The 25,305-nt window shown below is 41.2% G+C and overlaps 1 protein-coding gene across 1 annotated transcript in view; it reads right to left on the reverse strand.

Annotated features, from left to right (window-relative positions):
- The window catches only part of LOC115226299 (talin-2-like), a 309,906-nt gene that overhangs the window by 158,458 nt on the left and 126,143 nt on the right, over window positions 1-25,305 (reverse strand). The window contains 1 exon segment of the mRNA XM_036515479.1: window positions 22,826-22,955. Coding sequence (XP_036371372.1) covers window positions 22,826-22,955 — 130 coding nt within the window.

Genomic DNA, 25,305 nt, shown 5'->3' on the forward strand with positions numbered 1-25,305 from the left:
ACATTCACAGAACAAGCAGGACATGATGTCAGTGGTGGTGGTCATGGCGGTGGTGGTGGTGAGATTGATGGGCTTCTTCGCAGAATTACATCGATGTCCAGAGATGCTGCTGCTGCTGCTTCTGCTGCTGTTGACCATCATCATCATCATCGACAATATATTCATTATCTGCATCCAGAGAGTGGTATGGATGGTAGAGGTGGAGAGAGAGAGAGAGAGTGTGTGTGTGAGTAAGAGGGGGATGGATGGATGGGATAGTCTTGTGTGTGCGTGCACGTGTGTGTGTGTGTGTGTGTGTGTGTGGAGAGATGATTGAGCTTTGCAGAGAGCCTGCAGACACCCCTGGTGTTGCCACTGGTACTGTGGGGGTACCCGACAGTTGGCCTGTACCTCGAGCCATCTACCGCTGTAAGAGGCTGGTCTGTTGATGAAAGAAAAACCAGCAGCGTTGGAATCCAGCAACCAATGAGAGAGAGAAAGAGAGAGAGAGAGAGAGGGAGGGAGGGAGGGGGAGAGATAGAAAGAGAAAGAAGAGAAAGGAGGAGGAGGAGGAGGTGCGAGGGAGAGAGAGAGAGAGAGGGGAGAGGAGGTCTAGCCTGGATCTCAAACAGACTACTGTGTGTGTGTGTGTGTGTGTGTGTGTGTGTGTGTGTGGGAAACACGAGTCTTAGCTACTGGCAGAGCCAGAAGAAACAACAGCAGGAGCAGCTGTAATGAGGGGGGGGGGAGGGCGACGGTGGGGGAGGTCAAGGAATGGATTGCTTCTTTGTGTGTGTGTGTGTGTGTGTGAGAATGTTACAAAAGAGTAAATGATTGTGTGTGTGTGTGTGTGTGTGTGAGCATCTAGCAAATTACTGGTGTGTGTGTGGTTAGTGAGTTTTATGTATGAATGTGAATAAATGTATGTAGGAGTGTGTAGCAAACGATTGTGTGTGTGTGTTAATGAGAGTGTGTATACAGCGACTGACTTATTACCCTACTTCATACAGTGTATACATAAAAAAATAGCAATCTTATGCTGAATATATTTATGTGGAGGCGCAATGGCCCAGTGGTTAGGGCAGCGGACTCGCGGTCGTGGGATCGCGATTTCGATTCCCAGACCGGGCCTTTTGAGTGTTTATTGAGCTAAAATACCTAAAAGCTCCCCAAGTCTCCAGCAGCATGCAAAGAGGACATCAAACAATGATGACGATGATGATGATGACAAACATGTCTACATATGTTACGGGCTTCCTTCAGTTTCTGACTAATATACCTGCTTAGACTGGGGCTGAAGTAGAAGAGACTTGTCCAAGGGGTCACACAGTGGGACTGAACCCAGAACCATGTGGTCCGGAAGCAAACTTCTTAACCACATAGCCATTACTGTGCCAATATACACACATGCACACACACACATATATATATGTATGTGTGTGTGTATGTATATATATATATATATATATATATATATATATATATAGAGAGAGAGAGAGAGAGAGAGAGAGAGAGCAATGATTCTACACGTCAGTGTGTATATAGCAATTAACTTTACACTAAGTGTATAAACAGCAAGTGATGATACAGTATGTGTGTGTATAAGACAAATCACTTTACACTGTATGTATGTATGAACTCATATATGTCTGGTCATAGCATGTGTGTGTGTATGTGTGTGCATATCAAGTGACTTTGTGGAGTGTTTATCTGTGTGCACAAAGTGACTTTATACCCCGTGAGTGTATATACACCCACACACACACATCTCTATACAGAATGGTCCTCTTGTGTATGAATGTCCAGGCAGACACTGACCTTTTTGTGTGGGAGAGCACAGTGTGTCTTTCATTGTGTAAATATGTTGCTGTGGTGTGTGTGTGTGTGTGTGGCTTCTCGGTATTTGTGAAGTGGGGTGTGACTGGCTTGGGCATAGACATAATTACTTTGTGTATTATAACATGTATATACATACATACATATAGCCATGTATACGTGTGTATATATATATATGTATGTATATACATACATACATATAGCCATGTATGCGTGTGTATATATATATATGTATGTATATACATACATACATATAGCCATGTATGCGTGTGTATATATATATATGTATGTATTTACATACATATACATACACACACATATATATACATACATACCTATGCATATATATATATGTATATACATACATATACATACACACACACATATATATATATACATACCTATGTACATATATATACATACATATGTACATACAAATATTTGTATACATACATATACACACACACAAGCACACAATAAGTATGTGTACTTACATGAGCACATATACACATGCAAACATATACACACACACAAACATGTATATACACATACATGCACATCTACATTCACACATATATATGCACACGCGCACACACACACACATTGATTTCAAGTTTTGACCCAAGGCCAGCAAGCATGGAGGAGGGGGGTAAGCCGATTACATCAACCCCCAGTGTCTGACTGGTACTTTATTGACCTCAAAAGAATGAAAGGCAAAGTCCACCTCGGCAGAATTTGAACTCGGAACTAAGATGTTTGAAATTTCGCTACACTTTTTGCCTGGCATGCTAACGAATCAGCCAACTCGTCACCCCCTACACACACACATGCATACATTATCGATAATTCACCTATCATTAGATGATAAACAAGGATTCCCACAGTTTCTTTGTTTACAGAGATTAAAAAGTTTGTTTTGCTCATAAGTTCACTTCCTCCATCAAATTGATGATGTTTGTACGTCAGAAGTTGGAATGGTCACAGAAGAACAAGAGACAACAACAACATCAAAAAATACCTTAGGAATGAGAACCCAGGTTCAAAATTTCCCCAAGACACCTGATGAAGGCTGGAGGGTAGATCAGCCGAAACGTTGTGTTAACAACAAACAAGATGAGGACAAATGTCCGTCAAATGTAAATAATGTAAATAATGTACATAATTCCTCATCTCTTAAATATAGAACTGAATAATAATAATAATAATAATAAGATTGGAAGTATCATCATGTACATTGTTTTGTCTTGGTATAAAAGATGGGCTACAGTAAATATTCTGCTCAAAACCACAGATTTGCTTGTCAGTTGTTTGACCATAACCAGTTGAGCATGTCCCTTAGTGGCTGACGATATGTGCATCTCTGATCACGAGCAGAAGTAGTGGGGGAGCATCATAGCCATGTGTTGAGGGATTCTTTGGGGTTTGAATAGTTCACCTCTGGAAACATGGGTATTTCGTTCAACATCCTTAAGCAACCCTTATTTAGGGACCTTTTGAGCAGGATGGACTACTCAACTTGAAGAAAATTCTAACTGGGCCCCACCTGTAAGGTCATGCGCTGTTTATCTTGATATGAGATCACCATGTCGCGCACATATGGTTGTGATGCATGTGCCTGGTGTACCCTTATCAGACGGGTAGTCATGATGGGTATATTGGGCTTCGTATATTTTACCCAGTGTCACTTTGATGGCATGAACTGCTCTCTCACTCAATAATAATGATAATAATAATAATAATATCAACAACATTGAAAAATACCTTAAAACCGAGAACCTAGGTTCAAAATTTGTGGTGGTCCAAATCCTGTACAATATTTAACCAATCGTAGCACAGGACTCACCCAATGTTTACAACTCAATAGCTAAGATGAGCAATCATCATAATTTGATGCGTTGAGCCAATATCAGTTTAATGTATTCAATATGTCAGAATAGAAATTGGTTGCGCTACAGCATCTTCTGAAAGCCATGAACGGGTGGTATGCAGTCGACCAACACAAGCCCTCAATCCTGCTGAATTCTCAGCAAACAGGATCTAACTTGTAAAATTGACTAACATGGTCAAACATAGTGAACTGGTGGTCTTGAATCACACCAGTAACAGTTCACATCCCCCCCGTTTCTTAGTAGAGTTGTTGACTGGACACAAAATCCGGCCAATGGTGACCCATAGCCCTGCAAAGCATCCTTGGCCACCAGATGGAGGTACAGAATCAAAAGAAATGCCACTAAACATTATGTCCAATGTATGAACAATTCTGGTTGAGATACAAGAAGCATCCAAAGCAGGCCGAAGCAGGCATTGGGGTCTGATGTGGTCCTACAATTCACCTGATCCCGTTTGAACTACCCAACCCCAGCAAGCATGGGAAACAAAGAGATAATGACTAGGATGATGATACACACGGACACACACACAAGCATTTTTGATCAGTGGTTCTCAACTGGGGTCCATATAAGATTTTCATGGGTGGGGGGATGTAACAAAATAGTAAATTGGGGGTGGGGTCTGCATTAGTATTTTAAGGGCCCCAGAAAATTTTTGTTGTAGATGTATGTATTGCAAGGAACAGCTAGGGTTCTTTCTCTAACATTTTACAGAGTTCAACCGACAGACGGAAATGTGTGAAAAACAAAAGAGGAATTCTGAAAGAAGGGTCTGCAAAACTGGATTTTAAACATTGAATGGCTACGAGGGGTCCACCAGAATAAAATAGTAATCAAAGGGGTCTATAGGTGAAAAATAGTTGAGAACCCTTGCTTTAGATGTACGTTTTGCAAGAAACAGCTGGGTTTTTTTCCTCCAACATTTTACAGAGTTCAACCAACAGAAGGAAATGTGAGAAAAACAAAAGAGGATTTCCTACGGCAATTTTCGGTTATTCTACCCTAAGCTTTCTCTTAGGTTATATTATTTATTTGGGCTTTTCTCTGAGTAAGGGAGAATATAATGATTCAACGTCACTTATATTCATATATATGAGCACATTTCAAAATGGCTAAAATGGTTATTGCTACAAGGAATTCTGAAAACTGTAAAACTGGATTTTAAACATTGAATGGCTATGAGGGGTCCTCCCAGAATAAAATAGTAATCAAAGGGGTCTATAGGTGAAAAATAGTTGAGAACCCCTGCTTTAGATGTATGTATTGCAAGAAACAGCTGGGGTTTTTTCCTCCAACATTTTACACCCTTCACTCTGCACAAGTTAAAGCATAAAAGAAACGAAAAAGGAATTTTGAAAGAAGTTTCTATAAAACAAGTTTTTAAAGACCGAATGGCTATGAGGGGGTCCTCCCAGAATAAAATGGTGATCGAAGGGGTCAACAGGTAAAAAATAGTTCAGAACCATGCTTTACATAGTTTAACCAACACAAGGGAATGTATGAAAAACAAAATAGAAATTTTGAAAAAAGTTTCCATAAAACTAGTTTTCAAACTTCGAATGGTTATGGTAGGGTCCACCAGGATAAAAAAAATTAAATGAAGGGGTCCATAGATAGAAAAAAAAAAATGGTTGGGAACTCTTGACTTAGACAGACATTAGATTTTATTGAAAGCTAAACATTTATGAATTGTTACTCTGAGCATCAGGTTTCTGGTTTCAAGTACTCACATCGTGCACTTTTGTTTCTCTCTCCATTAGCAAATGTCCTTATATACATACGACATATATACAGAGAGACAAACTCTGTGTGTGTGTGTGTGTAGCTACGCAACAACCTGCACAACCAGCTATGTACAGACACATAAAATGACTATCACATACGAATACAAACAATCATATGCAGACACACACACACACACACATATATATATATATACACACTCACACACTACCACATCACTTATCCTTGTTAACATTGGGATGTAAAAAAAAAACAAAAAAGAAAAGGAAAATTACACACACACACACATACACCATTATACATATATAATTCACTATGCACACACACACACACACTTCCGTCGTTTTTCTCTGACAAAGTCAGCTGCCGCCAAATATCTAAGTGTTTAAATGCCACAGCAACTCGGCAAAGTGGGTGGGTGTGGCACCAAATATGGCAACACACACACACACACATCTACACACGTGCACACACACTAAACTCTCTGCAACAACATATGACATCCACTACAGAAACATTTGGCTGAATAGCCATCTACTGATCATTGTCTATGTATATATGTGTGTATATATGTATGTGTGTGTGCGTTCATATGTATATATATAGATATATATTTATTGTCTATGTATGTATATATACATATATATTCATATATACATACACACACTATATATTCATATATACATACACACACATATATTTATTGTCTATATGTATATATATATATAATATTCTTTTATTCTTTTACTTGTTTCAGTCATTTGACTGTGGCCATGCTGGAGCACCGCCTTTAGTCGAACAAATTGGCCCCAGGACATTTTTTGTAAGCCCAGTACTTATTCTATTAGTCGCATTTGCCGAACCGCTAAGTTAAGGGGATGTAAACACCCCAACATCAGTTGTCAAGCGATGGTAGGGGGGATAAACACAGACACACATATACATACATGCATGACGGGCTTCTTTCAGTTTCAATCAACCACGTCCACTCACATGGCTTGGGTTGGTCTGAGGCTATAGTAGAAGACACTTGCCCAAGGTGCCATGCAGTGGGACTGAACACGAAACTATGTGGTTGGGCAGTAAGCTTCTTAACACACAGCCATGCTTGTGTCTATATATGTGTGTGTATATATATATATATATATATATATATATATATCAAGGGTATGTGAGGTAATGGTGTCAAGAAGACCCAAAGGTGTCAGGTAATGCTGAGTAAGTGTTATGGACATACCATAGTTAAGCTCCAGGTTCGGTGATTATGCAAATGAGGAGTCCAACAGAGGTCATATATCAGCATGTGTATGTATATATATACACACACACACACACGAGAACGCACATCTACATATACATATCTATCTATATGTATAACTTCACTCATCTCTCTATCCATCTATACATACACACACACTTATCAAGCTAGCTATCTGCATTAGTCTAATTTGCTTAAATACTCTCCAGCTTTGTATGTGTGTGTGTGTGTGGTGTACGTATAAGTACACAAACACTCAACATATGGGACTGTTACTCCAGATAGATTTTTTTCTCTCTCCATTATTTTTTCCTCTCTCCATCCGTTTTCTCTCCACCATTCCTATCTGACAAAGAGCTCAGGCTCAAAATGTCAAAGGCACTTCCATTATTCCCGACTGTCAAAATAATACACTCCATGTGTTGTTCCCTCACCTGTCTCTATCCTTTGTACATTTGAACCATATATATATACATACACACACACACACATATATATATAGATATATATATATATATATATATATACATACATATATATAGTTCAATCTACCGCTACCCTCTCCCTACCTATACGTCTCTATCCAATCTAAAACCGCTCCCTTTACCACAACATCCCCAACTCCCCTACCTAATACATTTAGTTCTCCACAAAAATCATTCCACCATTAAACTCCATCCTGTCAACACCCCAAATGTAAAATTCTCCCTTGAAGACGGAGGCAGTATTATCTGATAATGGATCCAAGTCACTACCATTATTCCGGACAACCCAGCCCCCAGAAACAGCTGTCGGACTCGTAAAACTCAACCCATTTCACTCCTGATATCTTATATTTTTTGTATATCGACTTGCTTCTCCTTACATTTGCTCCTCTCCCTGCTCATGATCAAATCTCTTGAGTACTACAAAGTGTATTCCATACAGAGAATACTTATCTCTAATGTATAAATCACATATATATATTCTTTTATACTTTTACTTGCTTCAGTCATTTGACTGTGGCCATGCTGGAGCAGCACCTTTAGTCGAATAAAATCAACCCCAGGACTTATTCTTTGTAAGCCTAGTACTTATTCTATCCGTCTCTTTTTGCCGAACCACTAAGTAATGAGAACATAGACACACCAGCATCGGTTGTCAAGCGATGGTGGGGGGGGGGGACAAACACAGACACAAACAACAAACATACACACACACATACATATATATATACGACGGGCTTCTTTCAGTTTCCGTCTACCAAATCCACTCAGAAAGCTTTGGTCAGCCCGAGGCTATAGCAGAAGACACTTGCCCAAAGTGCCACGCAGTGGGACTGAACCTGGAACCATGTGGTTGGGAAGCAAGCTTCTTACCACACAGCCACTCTTGTGCCTATTATAATAATATATTCATATTTTTAGATATATTAAATACATTATAATACAGGTGGTCATAGCAATTAAAGCCAAGAAGGTAAAATTAATATTATATATACACTCACACACACGGGCTTCTTTTAGTTTCCATCTACTAAATCCAAGGCTTTCGTCAGCCTGAAGATGTAGTAGAAGACACTTGCCGAAGGTGCCATGCAGTGGGACTGAACTCAGGACCACTTGGGTGGGAAGCAAGCTTCTCATCACACAACCGTCCCCTAGTACTGCCTCTTCAGGGGGCCAGGAATCAGAACAACAGCAATCAGTGGGTGACACTGTACATTCCTTAAATAATGGCCACATCACAGAACTGGCACCGGTTGCACAGCCATGGATATTGGACAGCACTGCAGTTGCACACACCCACACACACGTGCACACATACCCACATTATAGGCGCAGGAGTGGCTGTGTGGTAAGTAGCCTGTTTACCAGCCACATGGTTCCGAGTTCGGTCCCACTGCGTGGCATCTTGGGCAAGTGTCTTCTATAGCCTCGGGCCGACCAAAGCCTTGTGAGTGGATGTGGCAGACGGAAACTGAAAAGAAGCCCGTCGTATATATGTATGTATATAAAGGCGGCGAGCTGGCAGAAACGTTAGCACGCCGGGCGAAATGCTTAGCAGTATTTCGTCTGTCGTTACGTTCTGAGTTCAAATACCGCCGAGGTCGACTTTGCCTTTCATTCTTTCGGGGTCAATTAAATAAGTACCAGTTACGCTCTGGGGTCGATATAATCGACTTAATCCGTTTGTCTGTCCTAGTTTGTCCTCTCTGTGTTTAGCTCCTTGTGGGTAATAAAGAAACATATATATGTGTGTATATATACATCCCTCTCTCTCTTTCGGAGAGGCACTGAGCAGCTATACGCACACATACACACACGGCAGTAACTTCCACCTATCAAATCCAATCACAAAGCTCCGGTCGGCTCGGGGCTATAGTAGAAGACACCTACTCAAAGTGCCACGCAGTGGGACTGAACCCGAAACCATGTAGATATATATATATATATATATATATATATGCGTGTGTGTGTTTGCATGTCTGTGTTTGTCCCCCTAGCATTACTTGACAACCGATGCTGGTGTGTTTACATCCCCGTCACTTAGCGGTTTGGCAAAAAGAGGCCGATAGAATAAGTACTGGGCTTACAAAAGAATAAGTCCCGGGGGGGGGGGGGGTCGATTTGCTCGACTAAAGGCGGTGCTCCAGCATGGCTGCAGTCAAATGACTGAAAAGAGTAAAAGAGAAAGAGAGTATATTCGTGCATGCACACACACACACACACACACATGCACACACACACACACACGAACACACACACACACACACACACACATGCACACACACACACACACACGCACACACGTATACATAGCAGAAACTGCATCGAAGTGAAGGACGTGCAACTGCTGAGCAATGACTCACTCACCAAAGTTCTGCTGCTGCTGCTGCAACTGGTGGTTTATGGACACACCTCCACTCCACACACGACCATCCACTCTGACTAATGTATCAAAGAAACTCGAACTGGATACCCTTTTCAGTGGGAAGGTATGCACGTACTATTAAACTTGATAACCACACGTTTCCTCGGTCCCTTGGTGTGTACGAACGCGCATGTGTGTGTGTGTGTGTTGTGTGTGTGACAGGCAAGTATTTGTGAAGAATGTGTGTATGTGTGTGTGTGTATATATATATATATATATATATATATATTATATATATATACACACACACATACAGTTATGTCGGAAAGTATGTTTAATGACTGGTCATTCTGTATGCATGTATGTGGTGTGTATATGATGTAGATGTGTGGTATATGTATGTATGTGTGCGTATATATGTATGTGTGCGTATATATGTATGTATGTGTGCGTATATATGTATGTATGTGTGCGTATATATGTATGTATGTGTGCGTATATGTATGTATGTGTGTGTATATGTATGTATGTGTGTGCATATGTATGTATGTGTGCATATGTATGTATGTGTGTGTATATGTATGTATGTGTGTGTATATGTATGTATGTGTGCGTATATATGTATGTGTGCGTATATATGTATGTGTGCGTATATATGTATGTATTTGTATATATGTATATATGTGTGAATGTGTATGTGTGTGAATGTGTATATATGTGTGTATATGTAAGTGATTATGTATATATATATGCATGGGTGTATATGTGTGCGTGTATATATATATATGCATATGTATGTATGTGTGTATATATATATGTGTTTGCATGTATATATATATATATATAGAGATGCTCAATATAGAAAACACAGTTGTGTTTACATCACTTTCTCTCTATAAATATATATATATATATATATACATATATATAACTGGTCAATCAGTGTGTGTGTGTGTGTGTGTGTGTATATATATATATACACACACACACGACTGCTGGTGCATGTTACGTGTGCATTACACATGCACGTGGCCGGGCCAGTGTGTATATAATGACAGCTTGGGAATACGTGTGTATATTATACTCTCATGCAAACATATCCCTGTACACACACCCACACATACAGGAAAATATATATCTGTACATCTACTAATATATACATATACATATATATATATATATATATATATATACACACACACACGCGCATACATAGTGGCACCTACTTGCCTGCTGAGTGTATATATAACGTATCTGCTATCTCTACACACACTCACACACACGCCCAGAAGTCCTGTTATCCAAACTAATTACTCCCTACAGAGCAACGATGAAATTATTTAGGCTAATTAGCCGGCTGTCCACCTATCATTAGTTCGGGCATGTTCTCATGTCCACACGGACAGGTTTTGTGGACCCAACGTTGCATATCTTGACTGCCCAAGCCCTCCCCGTCCCCCCACCCACCTACAAACCCCCACTCTCCCCCCTATCGCCCTACTATCATTGTGCTACCACCAGGACCACCACCATCAACACCCCTCCCCATGTCATCAACGCCACCACACTGACATCCCCCATCACTGCCACCACCACCACCACCAAGAGTAGCAGCACCAGTGACACCGCCACCACCACCACCGCCACACCTATTATCACCCACTATGTGAATATAACCACAACCACCATCACCACCAACACCACCACCACTGCAAAACACTACACCCACTGCAAGCCGGGGGGGGGGAGACACCACCACCACCACCCGTCACCAAGTCTTTCTCCTCCTCCTCCTCCTCCTCCCATACTACAACCGCCACCACCATCTCTTTAGCATTACTGCTATTACCTTTACTTCACTTCCACCCTCCACCACAACCGACACCGACAGAATTTTTCTGCAAAAACGGAGTTAATTATATGGAATTGGTTGTACAGTGTTTTTTTTTTTTTTTTTTTTGTCTTCTGGGGTTTGTAGGGTTTGAAGTGGGGGTTGGGCAGTCGACAGTGCTTGAATGGACTTGTCCACGTCACACACACACACACACTACCTTTGTAAATTGCAACCTGAGTTAGGAAATGTGTGTGAGCAAGACTTGAACCAAAAGGCTCCACCTGACCAATATCTTACTTGGGTCAGTAGTAGTAGTAGTAGATGGAAACTGAAAGAAGCCCATCATAGGTGCAGGAGTGGCTGTGTGGTAAGTAGCTTCCTAACCAACCACATGGTTCCGGGTTCAGTCCCACTGCGTGGCACCTTGGGCAAGTGTCTTCTACTATAGCCCCGGGCCGACCAATGCCTTGTGAGTGGATTTGGTAGATGGAAACTGAAAGAAGCCTGTCGTATATATGTATATATATAGTGTGTGTGTGTGTGTGTGTGTTTGTGTGTGTGTTTATCCCCCTAGCATTGCTTGACAACCAATGCTGGTGTGCTTATGTCTCCGTCACTTAGCGGTTCAGCAAAAGAGACCGATAGAATAAGTATTAGGCTTACAAAGAATAAGTCCTGAGGTCAAGTTGCTCAACTAAAGGCGGTGCTCCAGCATGGCCGCAGTCAAATGACTGAAACAAGTAAAGAGTAAAGAGTATATATATATATATATATATATATATATATATATATATATATGTGTGTGTGTTCTCCACACCATTGCTTGACAACCGATGTCAGTGTGTTTATGTCCCCGTAACTTACAAGAGACCGATAAAATAAGTACTAGGCTTACAAAGAATAAGTCCTGGGGTTGATTTGTTCGACTAAAGGCAGTGCTCCAGCATGGCCACAGTCAAATGACTTTAAAAATAAAAAAAGTGATATTTGTGGGTATGAAACGCAGCCCCAGGAAGACAGCTGAGAGCAACAGGCCTGCAAAGTGTTGGGTAGAATTCCACATCGAGTAAAGCAGATCAGCCCCACCGTGTTGCACCAATACAAAACACAAGGCAGACCCAGTTTGGCATAACGAGCAGCAGGTGTGATAATAATTAACAATAAGGTGTGCAGTGTGAATGACAGGGTCTCTGGCTGCTAGAGTGAAAACAGAATGAGAGGAATCCAGAAATAGGGTCTTCTTAAGAAGGCATTTGGTGAGATCTCTTTGTATAGTCAGTGTTAACAACTGCCTGTGGCCCAGGTGGGGAGTGGGTGTTTCACAGGTTCTATTTTCTACAGGTCCTTGTCAGCAGATTTTCAGGGACAACTGCAAGGTTCTGCTTGAGAACAAGAGAAACTTAGTATTATTGTAAGTTATATACTCAGGTGATAACCGCAATTGGATTGATAAATTACCAGGCGCGCAAGTGTGCACTTGTCTGTGTGTGTGTAAATGTATATAGGTGCAGGCATGGCTGTGTGGTAAGAAGCTTGGTTTCCTACCACATGGTTCCAGGTTCAGTCCCATTGTGTGGCACCTTGGGCAAGAGTCTTCTACCATAGCCTAGGAAAACCAATGCCTTATGATTGGATTTGGTAGACAGAAACTGAAAGAAGCCCGTCATCATCATCATCATCGTTTAGCGACCGCTTTCCGCACTAGCATGGGTTGGACGGTTCGACCTGGGTCCGGGAAGCCAGGGGCTGCACCAGGCTCCAGTCTGATCTGGCAGTGTTTCTACAGCTGGATGCCCTTCCTAATGCCAACCACTCCAAGAGTGTAGTGGGTGCTTTTTACGTGCCACCTGCACAGGTGCCAGGGGAGTCTGGCATTGGCCACAATCGGTTGGTGCTTTTAACGTGCCACCGGCATAGAAGCCAGCCAAGGCGGCACTGGCATTGGCCACGTTCGGATGGTGCCTTTTATGTGCCACCGGCATAGAAGCCAGTCGAGGCTTCTGTGCTGTATGTATTTATGTCTGTTTGTCCCCCATCACCACTCAATAACCAGTGTTGGTGTGTTTACATCCACATGAATAAGCAGTTCAGCAACAGAGACTGATAGAATTAGATCTAGGCTTAAGAAATAAGTCCTGGGATTGATTTCTTCGACTAAAACCCTTCAAGGCGGTGCCCCAGCATGGCCACAGTCATAAGACTGAAACAAGTAAAAGAATAAAAGATATGACTGGATGGAGTTTTTCTGTATAACAAGGTAGAATGCATCAGCTTTAATATACATGTGTGTACCAGTAATGTGCGTGGGTATATGTATGTATAGTCTGGTGAATGAGTGAGCAAGCTAAAACTCCGAAGTCACTGTCAACCTTTTGTTTGTAAAAATATACTTTTTGTTTCTTGTTTTACTCTTTTTATTTGTTTCAGTCATTTGACTGCGGCCATGATGGAGCACCGCCTTTAGTCGAGCAAATTGACCCCAGGACTTATTCTTTGTAAGCCTAGTACATATTCTATCGGTCTCTTTTGCCGAACTGCTAAGTTATGGGGACGTAAACACACCAGCATCGGTTGTGAAGCGATGTTGGGGGACAGGGACAAACATACACACACATATATATATATATATATATATATATATATATATATATATATATATATATAATATATATATATATATATAGATATTATATAATGGGATTTCTTTCATTTTCTATCTACCAAATCCACTCACGAGACTTTGGTGGGCTGAGACTGTTGTAGAAGACACTTGCCCAAGATGCCACGCAGTGGGACTGAACCCAGAACCATGTGGTTGGTAAGCAAGCTACTTGCCACACAGCCACTCCTGCCCCTATATACCAAACATGGACTTTACTAAAATCATTGAATAATGTTTGGGTTTAATTTTAACTTGTTTTTATACAGAACTTGACAGAGACAAACGTTTAAACATACACACACACACCTGAGTGAGCATATAAGTGTACTCATTTATGTGTGTGTGTGTGTGTGTATATATAATATATATATACACACTTTCACTTATTATCTGTTATGCTACATAAGTGATTGAAGGGCCGTGAGTTTTGTGCCTGGCACTTTTAGTTTGATAAGTTCCCGCCCGGAAACACTTGCACTTTGAGTCACGTATTTAGCTTCACAGCTAACACACACACACACACACACACACACACGGGAAGGACAGAGAGAGGATGTATGCATGTACGTATATGCAAATATTCATGCATGTGTGTATGAATAAATATATATATATATATATATAGGCGCAGGAGTGGCTGTGTGGTAAGTAGCTTGCTAACCAACCACATGGTTCCGGGTTCAGTCCCACTGCGTGGCATCTTGGGCAAGTGTCTTCTACTATAGCCTCGGGTCGACCAAAGCCTTGTGAGTGGATTTGGTAGACGGAAACTGAAAGAAGCCTGTTGTATATATGTATATATATATGTATGTGCGTGTATGTTTGTGTGTCTGTGTTTGTCCCCCTAGCATTGCTTGACAACCGATGCTGGTGTGTTTACGTCCCCGATACTTAGCGGTTCGGCAAAAGAGGCCGATAGAATAAGTACTAGGCTTACAAAGAATAAGTCCCGAGGTCGAGTTGCTCAATTAAAGGCGGTGCTCCAGCATGGCCGCAGTCAAATAACTGAAACAAATAAAAAGAAAAGAAAAAAGAAAGATATATATGTGTGTATGGGTGTGTTAAAAGTACTTAGCTTTCCAACTGTCAGGGTTTCAGTTCAGTCCTGGAGCATGGCACCTTGGACAAGTGTCATCTACTATAGCCCCAGGCCAACCAAAGTCTTGTAAGTGGACCTAGTGAGGTTTCCATTTAGTGGCCTCTTTCATTTTCCGTATACCAGCCGTTGTGGTTTTGTGGCACGAAGCAAAGCTGATCTTGCCCCTCACTCAAGAAAACACAGAGTGAATGATTCGCAAGCATTTGAGCAAACTGAGCCCTCATCTGGTCCCATTTGCCAAAAGGTTTGCAAGGGACCAGCAGGCCTCTCAAGAGACACATTCACATCCAATAATGTAAATAAGGCAAAATGCTGTTAGGCTTCTTGTCTGTCATGCTAATGATTCTGCTAACGAGCTAGCAGAATCATTAAATCACTGAAGGAAATGCTTACCATCATTTGGTCTGATTCTTCAGTTCAAATGCTTCCAAGGTGGGTTGATGGCATCAATTTGATTACATCAACCCATCAACCGCTCCACCACCGCCTCCCACCGAATAATAATTAAAAAGGGGACAGTGATAGTATGAACAAGTCTGATCAATAGTTAGTTAGTTAGTTAGTTAATTTTTGGGCTCAAAAAGCAAAAAAGCAAGGCCATGTAGGGGGACATGGAGTTATGTACAGGGAGGGTGTTCATGTAAAGAGTTCTGGCCACTTGTGGTCAAGAGAGACTTTGAACCGAGCGGTCGTCGGCATCTTCACCATCTCGTCCGGCAGCTTATTCCACAGATCCGCAACCCAGACGGAGAAAGCCCCTCTCCTTCGATTGAGATGAAATCGTCGCAGATAGAGCTTTTCGGAATGACCCCACAGCCAACGCTGTGGAACAGGAGTGAAGAACAGCTCCTTCGAGAGGTTACACTTTCCGCTTATGATGTTGTGAGCAAGAATGAGATCACCACGGCGGTGGCGTTTTTCTAGAGAATAAAGGTCGAGCGTCTTCAGCCTTTCTTCTGAAGACAAATTCTTGAGACCAAGAACCATGCGGGAGCATAACCCGGGGCTAAACAATCAGAAGGACAAGGAATATCCTAAACAATGAGACAACTGTAGGGTGTGCCCTTCCTCACATTTAGCAGTAAGAAACCTGAAACCCTGAGGAGGGGTGTTATGTTGGGCCCTTTAAAAAAAACAAGAAAGGATTGAGCTGCAATTAAGGGTTTCTAAGCATAAAGGAGGTGTAGCAGGGCAGAATACTTATATATTTTTAATATTTTATTTATCTATTTATCGTTTAAATAGCAAAAGAAGAATTCACAGAGAGCCACCAACCCGCGACCCCACCACCACCAACTTCTGCTCTGTGGGGAGGGAAGGAATGAGGGGAGGTGTCAGGGACAGACAGACAGACAAAAGTATGTAAAGAAAGGATGTCTTGTTTTGACTTATACAGGCATTGGGGCCTGGGTTTGGGTTGGGGCAAGTGGCGGTGGTGGGGGGGTGACACCCCCCACCTTCCCCTCCCCTCAAACAGGCCTTTCTCGCTGCTTCTTGGTGATAGAACGGGAGGAAAGATAAGCTGGGAGGAGGGAGAGATGCAGGGAAGTGGGGGTAGGAGGAGAGCAACAGACTGTTGCCTTGTATGTTTCTTTGCAGGGGTTTGCACGTGGGTGGGGTGGGTGAGGTGGATGGGGCAGGGGGACCCCCCTGCGCCTTGCACGCGTACGTGTGTGTGAGTATGTAAAAGTGAGAGTACATGTGCATGGGAGAGAGAAAGAGGGAGAATGTGTGAGAGAGGGAATGAGAGAGAGAGAGAGAAAGAATGTGAGAGAGAAAGAGAATGTGTGTGAGAGAGAGAGAATTGAGAGAGAGGGAATGAGTGAGAGAGAGAGGGAATGTGTGAGAGAGAGTTTGTATGTGTGTGTGTGTGGGGGGGGGCAATGGTGGTGTTGGCTGCGGAGGGGGTTAAGTGAAGCTGGCAAATGTTATAAGCAGAGAAGCATTCCACAAAATGTGCAACGATGGTGTAGGGGGGGAAGGGGGATGCACGTGAGATGCAGCACTTAAAGAATGGTTGTTTGTACGAGAGAGGGGGAGAGAGGGTGGGGGGAAGAAGGAGACAGTGTTCATTCATACAGGGTGGTGGAGGTGGAGGTGGTGGTGGTAGGGGGACAGGAAGACTTGTGTTTTTAATATCAATGAATGAAAATATGAATGAATGAAGGAAGGAATTAATGATGACAAAAGTGCTGATGGTGGCGGGGAAGGTGGTGGTGGTAGTGGTGGTGGTGGTAGTGGTGGCAGTGATGACGGTGGTGGTGTGGTAGTAGTGATAATGATTGTAGTGCTGATGATGATGGTGATGAGGATGATGATGATGATGATGATGATGCTGAGGATGAGGATGATGGTGATGATGGTGGTCGTGGTGGTGATGATGATAATGATGATGGTGATGATGATGGTGATGATGGTGATGATGATGATGGTGATAATGATGATGGTGACGATGATGATGATGGTGATGATGATGATGGTGATGATAGTGATGATGGTGATGATGGTGATGATGGTGATGATGGTGATGATAGTGATGATAGTGATGATGGTGGTGATGATGATGATGATGATGATGATGATGGTGGTGGTGGTGGTGGCGATGATGGTGATGGTGATGATGATGATGATGATGGTGGTAGTGGTGGTGGTGATGATGATGATGATGATGATGATGATGATGATGGTGATGGTGATGGTGATGATGGTGATGATAATGATGATGATGATGATGGTGGTGGTGATGACGATGATGATGAGGAAATTAATGGTGGCGGTGATGATGAAAATGATTGTAGCACTGATGATAATGGTGGTGGCGATGATGGTGATGGTAGCGGTAATAATGGTAGTGATAGCAATGATGGTGGTGATGATGATGATGATGAAAATGATGGTTGTGATAATAGTGGCAGTGATGGTGATAATGATGGTGGAGATGATGATGGTGATGCTGATAGTTATGGCACCAATGATAACTATCTGTCAGAGACAAAGGTAATCAGCCTATCGCATACGAAGATATCAGCTTAACCAGACAGAGGGATATCGTCATACACTAAGACATCATGGATCATCAAATATGAAAATATTGGCATATTGGATAGGAAGATATCATCCGATACCGTATTATCTTCCTATCTGATATTACTCTATCAAACACGATATCACATATTTAATATTTATAAATATGTCAAATATTGCATATTTATGAAATAAAAAGTTATTGGACGACCAAACATGATGAGATTAGATCATGGGATATGAAAATATCAAACTAGGAAGCATGAAGATATCACTGTACTGTATATCAAGATAGACTAAGAAATATGAAGATACCAACTGGGATAAGGATATAAGATTATCAGATATGGCGATATCAGCCTAATAAATATGAAGCTACTAACCTATTTTGTATGAAGATATCACATAATATAATATGAAGATAGCATGTCAATATGAAGATATCAGTCTATCATATATGAAGATATAGGTCAATTACATATGGAGATATCATTATATCAAATGCAAAATTATCAGACAACCAAATATTAATCATGAAGATATCGTCCTATCGAGTGTGAAGATATTGCTACATTGGTAATAAAGATATCAGGCCATGGATATGTGGATATCAATAGACTTCTAATTATAAAGATACGGAGCCATCAAAAATGGTGATATTGGCATATTACATCAGTTCTAACAGACATTAAAATATCCGATTACAAAACAAAAAATTATTTCAGATTATGAAACGCCATTTCATCATTCTGGGTTCTTCATTCTTGTAAAGTGGGAAGCGTTTGGGAATTCATTCATAGTCTTTGAGGATCCCTTACTTTGGTATTGTTCGGTTTTCCTCATTGGTAGATATTGGTGTCTACTTTTCGGGAGGATCTGAAGCATAAGATTATCAACCTAATAAATAGGAAGATATCTCCTGCCCCCAACCTATCTCCCTAATAACCCCCACCCAACCCATTTCCACCATTCACTGCATTCCCCCCTCTTTCCCATTTTCTGTCCACACTCTCGTAAACTTACCCACCCACTCACCCTATCCAATCCTCTGCATAACACTTATATACCCCTCCCTGCAACTTGAGGATATGCCCTGGTACCTCAGCACCATCTATTCCTCTCTCTCTCTCTTTTCTAACTGGTGTGGCCACGTACCTTCTCTACTGCAAGACCCCTATCTGTCCCTTTATTCATACCCTAACCTCGTCATTTGGTACAAAGCCATCTCCCTAAATACTAATCCCTAACTCAGTAAGGGAGCCTTTCTCTTGCAAGTTACTTGGCAACCTCACTGGTGTTGGTACCACATAAAAAGCACCCAGTCCACACTATAAAGTGGTTGGCATTTGGAAGGGCGTCCAGCTGTAAAAACCATGCCGAAACCGACCTCACCTGTGTGAGTGCATGTAAAAAGCATCAAGTCCACTCTATGGAATGGCTGGGGTTGGGAAGAGCATCCAGCCATAAAAAACCCTGCCAAAACACTCAGAAGCATAGCGCAGGCCCCTGCCTGGCCAGCTCCTGTCAAACCGTCCAACCCATGCCAGCATGGAAGGAGGACATTAAAAGATTATGATGATGATGACCTGTCTACACTGAACAAAGATATTTACAATATTGAATGTTTAGATGTCAGTATGTTAAATAAGTAGCTACCAGGCTACCAAATAATATAATGATACCAGCCTATATACTATGATGATACCGGCCAGTCAAATGTGAAGATAGCAGTGTCAAATGTAAAGATATCAGACTGTGAAATAAGAAGATATCAATGGGTTACAATTACAAATATATCAGACCATCATACAAGATATCAAACTACGAATCATGAAGATATTGGTCTATATTGTATGAAGATATCACTACACTGAATATTAGGGTAATAAACTATGATGAACATAATCTGACAATTATAAAAATATTAGATTATCAAACGAAGATATCAGCATATTTAATATGAAGATATCGACCTTTTACACATGAATATGTTCGCCTATCACATATCACTGCAAAATATACAGCAAAATATGAAGATATTGGTCTGTGTATATGATGATATCAGCTTCTAAATTGGAAGATATCAATATAAAGCAAAAATAACAGATGACAAAATATTAAAAAAATACTGGACCATCAGATATTATAAGACTGTTAAGCTTATCAAATACGAAGATATCAGTCTATTGGTATGAAGATATCTGCCCACCAATTGCGATGATATCAATGTATCAAATAGGGAGACAACAGCTTTATCAAACACAAGGATATCGACCTATTATATATGAAGGTATCTAATCAAATATTGATGATTTCAAACTTGGGGAATATCGGAGATATCATTCTGTTAGCTCCGTGACTTTTTAACATTTAAAGTTTATCATCTTTCAAACAAAATAAAAGTCAGTTATTGATGAAGTAAAGATCCAATCACTCTCTCGTGTCGGTGACCGGATTAGCGTGCAGCATGCTTGGTGCACGTGCATTTGTGCATGTGCACGAGAGAGAAAATGTGGGCATATGTGAGAATATGTATGTGCAGGAGTGGCTGTGTGGTAAGTAGCTTGCTAACCAACCACATGGTTCCGGGTTCAGTCCCACTGCGTGGCATCTTGGGCAAGTGTCTTCAACTATAGCCTCGGGCCAACCAAAGCCTTGTGAGTGGATTTGGTAGACGGAAATTGAAAGAAGCCTGTCGTATATATGTATATATATATATATTATATATATATATAATATATATATATATATATATATATATATATATAATAGTGAAGGCGCATGGCTCAGTGGTTAGAGCGTCGAGCTTACGATCGTGAGGTTGTGAGCTCGAATCCCGGACCGGGCTGCGTGTTGTGTTCTCGAGCAAGGCACTTTATTTCACGTTGCTCCAGTTCACTCAGCTGTAGAAATGAGTTGCGACGTCACAGGTGCCAAGCTGTATCGGCCCTTGCCTTTCCCTTGGATAACACTGGTAGCGTGGAGAGGGGAGGCTGGTATGCATGGGCGACTGCTGGTCTTCCATAAACAACCTTGCCCGGACTTGTGTCTAGGAGGGGAACTTTCTAGGTGCAATTCCATGGTCATTCATGACCGAAGGGGGTCTTTACCCTATATATAAGTGTGTGTGTATATGTTTGTGTGTGTGTGTTTGTCCCCCTAGCATTGCTTGACAACCGATGCTGGTGTGTTTACGTCCCCGTCACTTAGCGGTTCGACAAAAGAGACCGATAGAATAAGTACTGGGCTTACAAAGAATAAGTCCCGGGGTCGATTTGCTCGACTAAAAGCGGTGCTCCAGCATGGCCACAGTCAAACGACTGAAACAAGTAAAAGAGTAAAGAGCATGTAAGAATGTGTGTGCTTGTGTTTGTGAGAGTGTATGTGTTTATGTAGTGTATGTGTGTGTGTGTGTGTGCATGACGATGTGCATGCCGTACATAAGAATGTGTGTGTGTAGAGGCAAGTAGGTGTGAATATGTAAACGTGGGGATGGGTAAATATAGGTGTATATAAAAGCATGAATATTAGAATTCAGGAGCACGTATTGCAATGTGAGTAAGTACACCTCGGAGTGAGAATGTGTGGAGTGCAGGTGCATGTTGGTGTAAGCATGTGCAAGTATGTACATGTCAGTGTAGATATATAAACACCCCCTTCGGTCATTGCAAAAAATTTCTCACTGTAATCTGCAATCACACCGAGTCAGTTTGAAGCTCTCTCTAAACAGACTGATGGATGCATGCATTTCAGAGAGGTTATCTCCTCTTCAGGAGATATATATATATATAAATTGAGATAGGGGTTTAAGTACAACCCTCTATGGGATAATATATATCCAATATACTGCTAGTAAAGCACCCAACAAAGTTAATACTCAAATGTTAAGAACTGCGATGCAATTAATTCATTTACTGTATTATATGGGCAAAGGTAAAATGTTTTACCACAAATTAATAATACAAAATAAGAGAGGCCTTGGGATATTTTTGTAAGTGTCTCATTTATAACTACATATTGACCTATCACACATGGCTAATATGAGCATAATGAGACACCCATATCTGCATGGCCGAAACAGCTGTAAGATGTAGTTTATATTTATATTTGTATTTATTTATATTCACTTATACATACTGTACTTATTGTATCATATTATTCTTTCATGTACATTGTTTTGTTCTATATTATTATGTTTGACCTTAATGTTCGTATGTAGTGGTTTAATAAATTATGTGATTGGGTATTTATCTGGTAGTTGATCATTGATTAAGATGTATTTCTCCATTTTCTTATTTTGTACTATATATATATATATATATATATATACACACATACACATATATATAGATAGAGAGAGCACTGCAATAGAGAAGTAAAATAACAAAACGGAAGAACATTTAAGAATGTGAAAAGGAAAGTTGAACAGCCTCTCTACATTTCAGTCCATCATCAGAAGCATATGATTTTTCTAAACTGGAAACTCCTGATAAAGGGCCTTTGTGCCCGAAATATAAAGGTTGCTTTTGATCGAATCTCCTTTATGTATTGCTTGAAGCTTCCCCTTCTTTTTTTCTGTTGTCGTTTTACTAATAAATATGTAAGCTGTAACAAACAAAGAAATGAGATGAAGAAGAGATCAACCTACCTAGTCTGGTACAAATGGTCACCATTAACATGCCAATAGGACAGCTGTCATCAACTTTTAATGTCTTTATTATATCATCCAATGTCCGGACTTTTAATATGCGGTGTTTCATTTTGTATTCCACAAGGTCCTGAAAAAACAACAACAACAATAATAATTATAAAATATACAAAAAAAAACAAAATAAACTGCCATGTTTTCCTCAGCGATCTCCCCCCGCCTTCTCTCTAAAATTCATAAACTTTCTTGCTTAGTTTTATGACATAGGTAAAAAGCACCCACTACACTCATGGAGTGGTTGGCGTTAGGAAGGGCATCCAGCTGTAGAAACATTGCCAGATAAGACTGGAGCCTGGGGCAGCCTTCTGGCTTCCCAGATCCCCGGTTGAACCGTCCAACCCATGCAAGCAAGGAGAACGGACGTTAAACGATGATGATGATGATGAAAGCAACTGAGAATTCCTGTGGACAGCTCGCTGAGTGCCACAGACGAAATCTGTGGCTGGTGCAAAGTCTCACACAGACCTAGGGTGACGTGGTGGTGAAACGATGCTGTAGACAGGGCCATTAGAGCAAAGAAACAGGCCTGGAAGAGTGGGGGGTATCAGGGAACTGTATCAGATAGCCAAAGGGGAAGCTAAGAGATAAGTATATCCATCCAAGGGAGAAGCAGAAAAAAAAGAAGTTTACCAATGTCCAGTGGCGCAGGAGTGGCTGTGTGGTAAGTAGCTTGCTAACCAACCATATGGTTCCGGGTTCAGTCCCACTGCGTGGCACCTTGGGCAAGTGTCTTCTACTATAGCCTCGGGCCGACCAAAGCCTTGTGAGTGGATTTGGTAGACGGAAACTGAAAGAAGCCCGTCGTATATATGTATATATATGTATGTATGTATGTGTATGTGTGTGTCTGTGTTTGTCCCCCTAGCATTGCTTGACAACCGATGCTGGTGTTTTTACGTCCCCGTTACTTAGCGGTTCGGCAAAAGAGACCGATAGAATAAGTACTGGGCTTACAAAGAATAAGTCCCGGGGTCAAGTTGCTCGATTAAAGGCGGTGCTCCAGCATGGCCGCAGTCAAATGACTGAAACAAGTAAAAGAGTAAAAAGAGTGACGTGAGGACCAAAGATCTGAAGTGTTTTAAAATGCAAGACTGTGTGAGAGAGAAAATTATGAGGTCCTAGGAGAGAAATGTGTCCACCTGGATGATGGTGTACTTGCATTTAACGATTCTGCAGAGATCAAAGCCTGGAGATGCCATTATGAAAGACTGCTGAACATGGAGAATGAGAGGGAAGGATCAGCTACCTAAATTGACAGTACCTTGGTAGTTAAAGCAATTAAGGACATGAAGACAGGGAAAGCCCCCCCCCCAGCCCATCAGGAAGAAATAATAAATATTATTATTATTGTCTGACTTCTCAGAGCATTCAGTCTTGTTTTCTCCGGTAGATTCTGTGAAAGCGAACAGCAGTCAGAGGTCTCACAGGGTCTCTTTCCACACATTAAAGAGGCCCTTATCATAATTATTTATTAAGGTGGTGAAACTGGCAGAACCGTTAGCATGACGGGCAAAATGCTTAGCAGTATTTCATCTACCTCTACATTTTGAGTTCAAATTCCACCGAGGTCAATTTTGCCTTTCAACCTCTTGGGATCAATAAATTAAGTACCAGCAAAGCACTGGGGTCGGTGTAATCGACAAGTACCCTCCCTCCAAATTTCAAGGCCCTGTGCCTTCAGTAGAAAGGGTTATTATTATTATTATTATTATTATTGTACCTGACTGGCTCCTGTGCTGTTGGCATGTAAAAAGCACCATTCAAGCATGGCTGATGCCAGTACCGCTTGATTGGCCCCCATGCTGGTGGCACATAAAAAAGCACCCACTACACTCTTGGAGTGGTTGGTGTTATGAAAGGAAACCAGTTGTAGAAACCTTGCCAGATCAGATTGGGGCTTGGTACAGCTTTCTGGCTCACCAGTCCTCAGTCAAACTGTCCAACCCATGCCAGCATCGAAAGTGGATGATAAACAATGATGATGATTATTATTATTATTATTATTATTATTTGAGCAGCATTCTAGCAGAATGGTTAGCAGGCTGGGCTAAATGCTTAGTGGCATTTTATCCATCTTTACATTCCGAGATCAAATCCCGCCAAGGTTGACTGGGGTCAACATAATCGACTAGACCCCACCCCTAAAATTTCAGGCCTTGTGCCATCAGTAGAAAGGATTATTATTATTATTATTATTATTATTGGGAAAATGTGGTGTCCCCAGTATCAAAAGAATGCTGCTGAGGACTCACAGACACACACACACACATATATACATACACGAACATACATACACACACACATGTGTACATACTCTTTTACACACACATACACTTATATATATATACTCACACAGACACACGTTTAATTGCAAATATATTCATGCATATATATATATACACATAAACATATATTACACA

The sequence above is a fragment of the Octopus sinensis genome, linkage group LG30 (genome assembly GCF_006345805.1).
Source record: "Octopus sinensis linkage group LG30, ASM634580v1, whole genome shotgun sequence".
NCBI classification, from domain to species: Eukaryota; Metazoa; Mollusca; class Cephalopoda; order Octopoda; family Octopodidae; genus Octopus; species Octopus sinensis.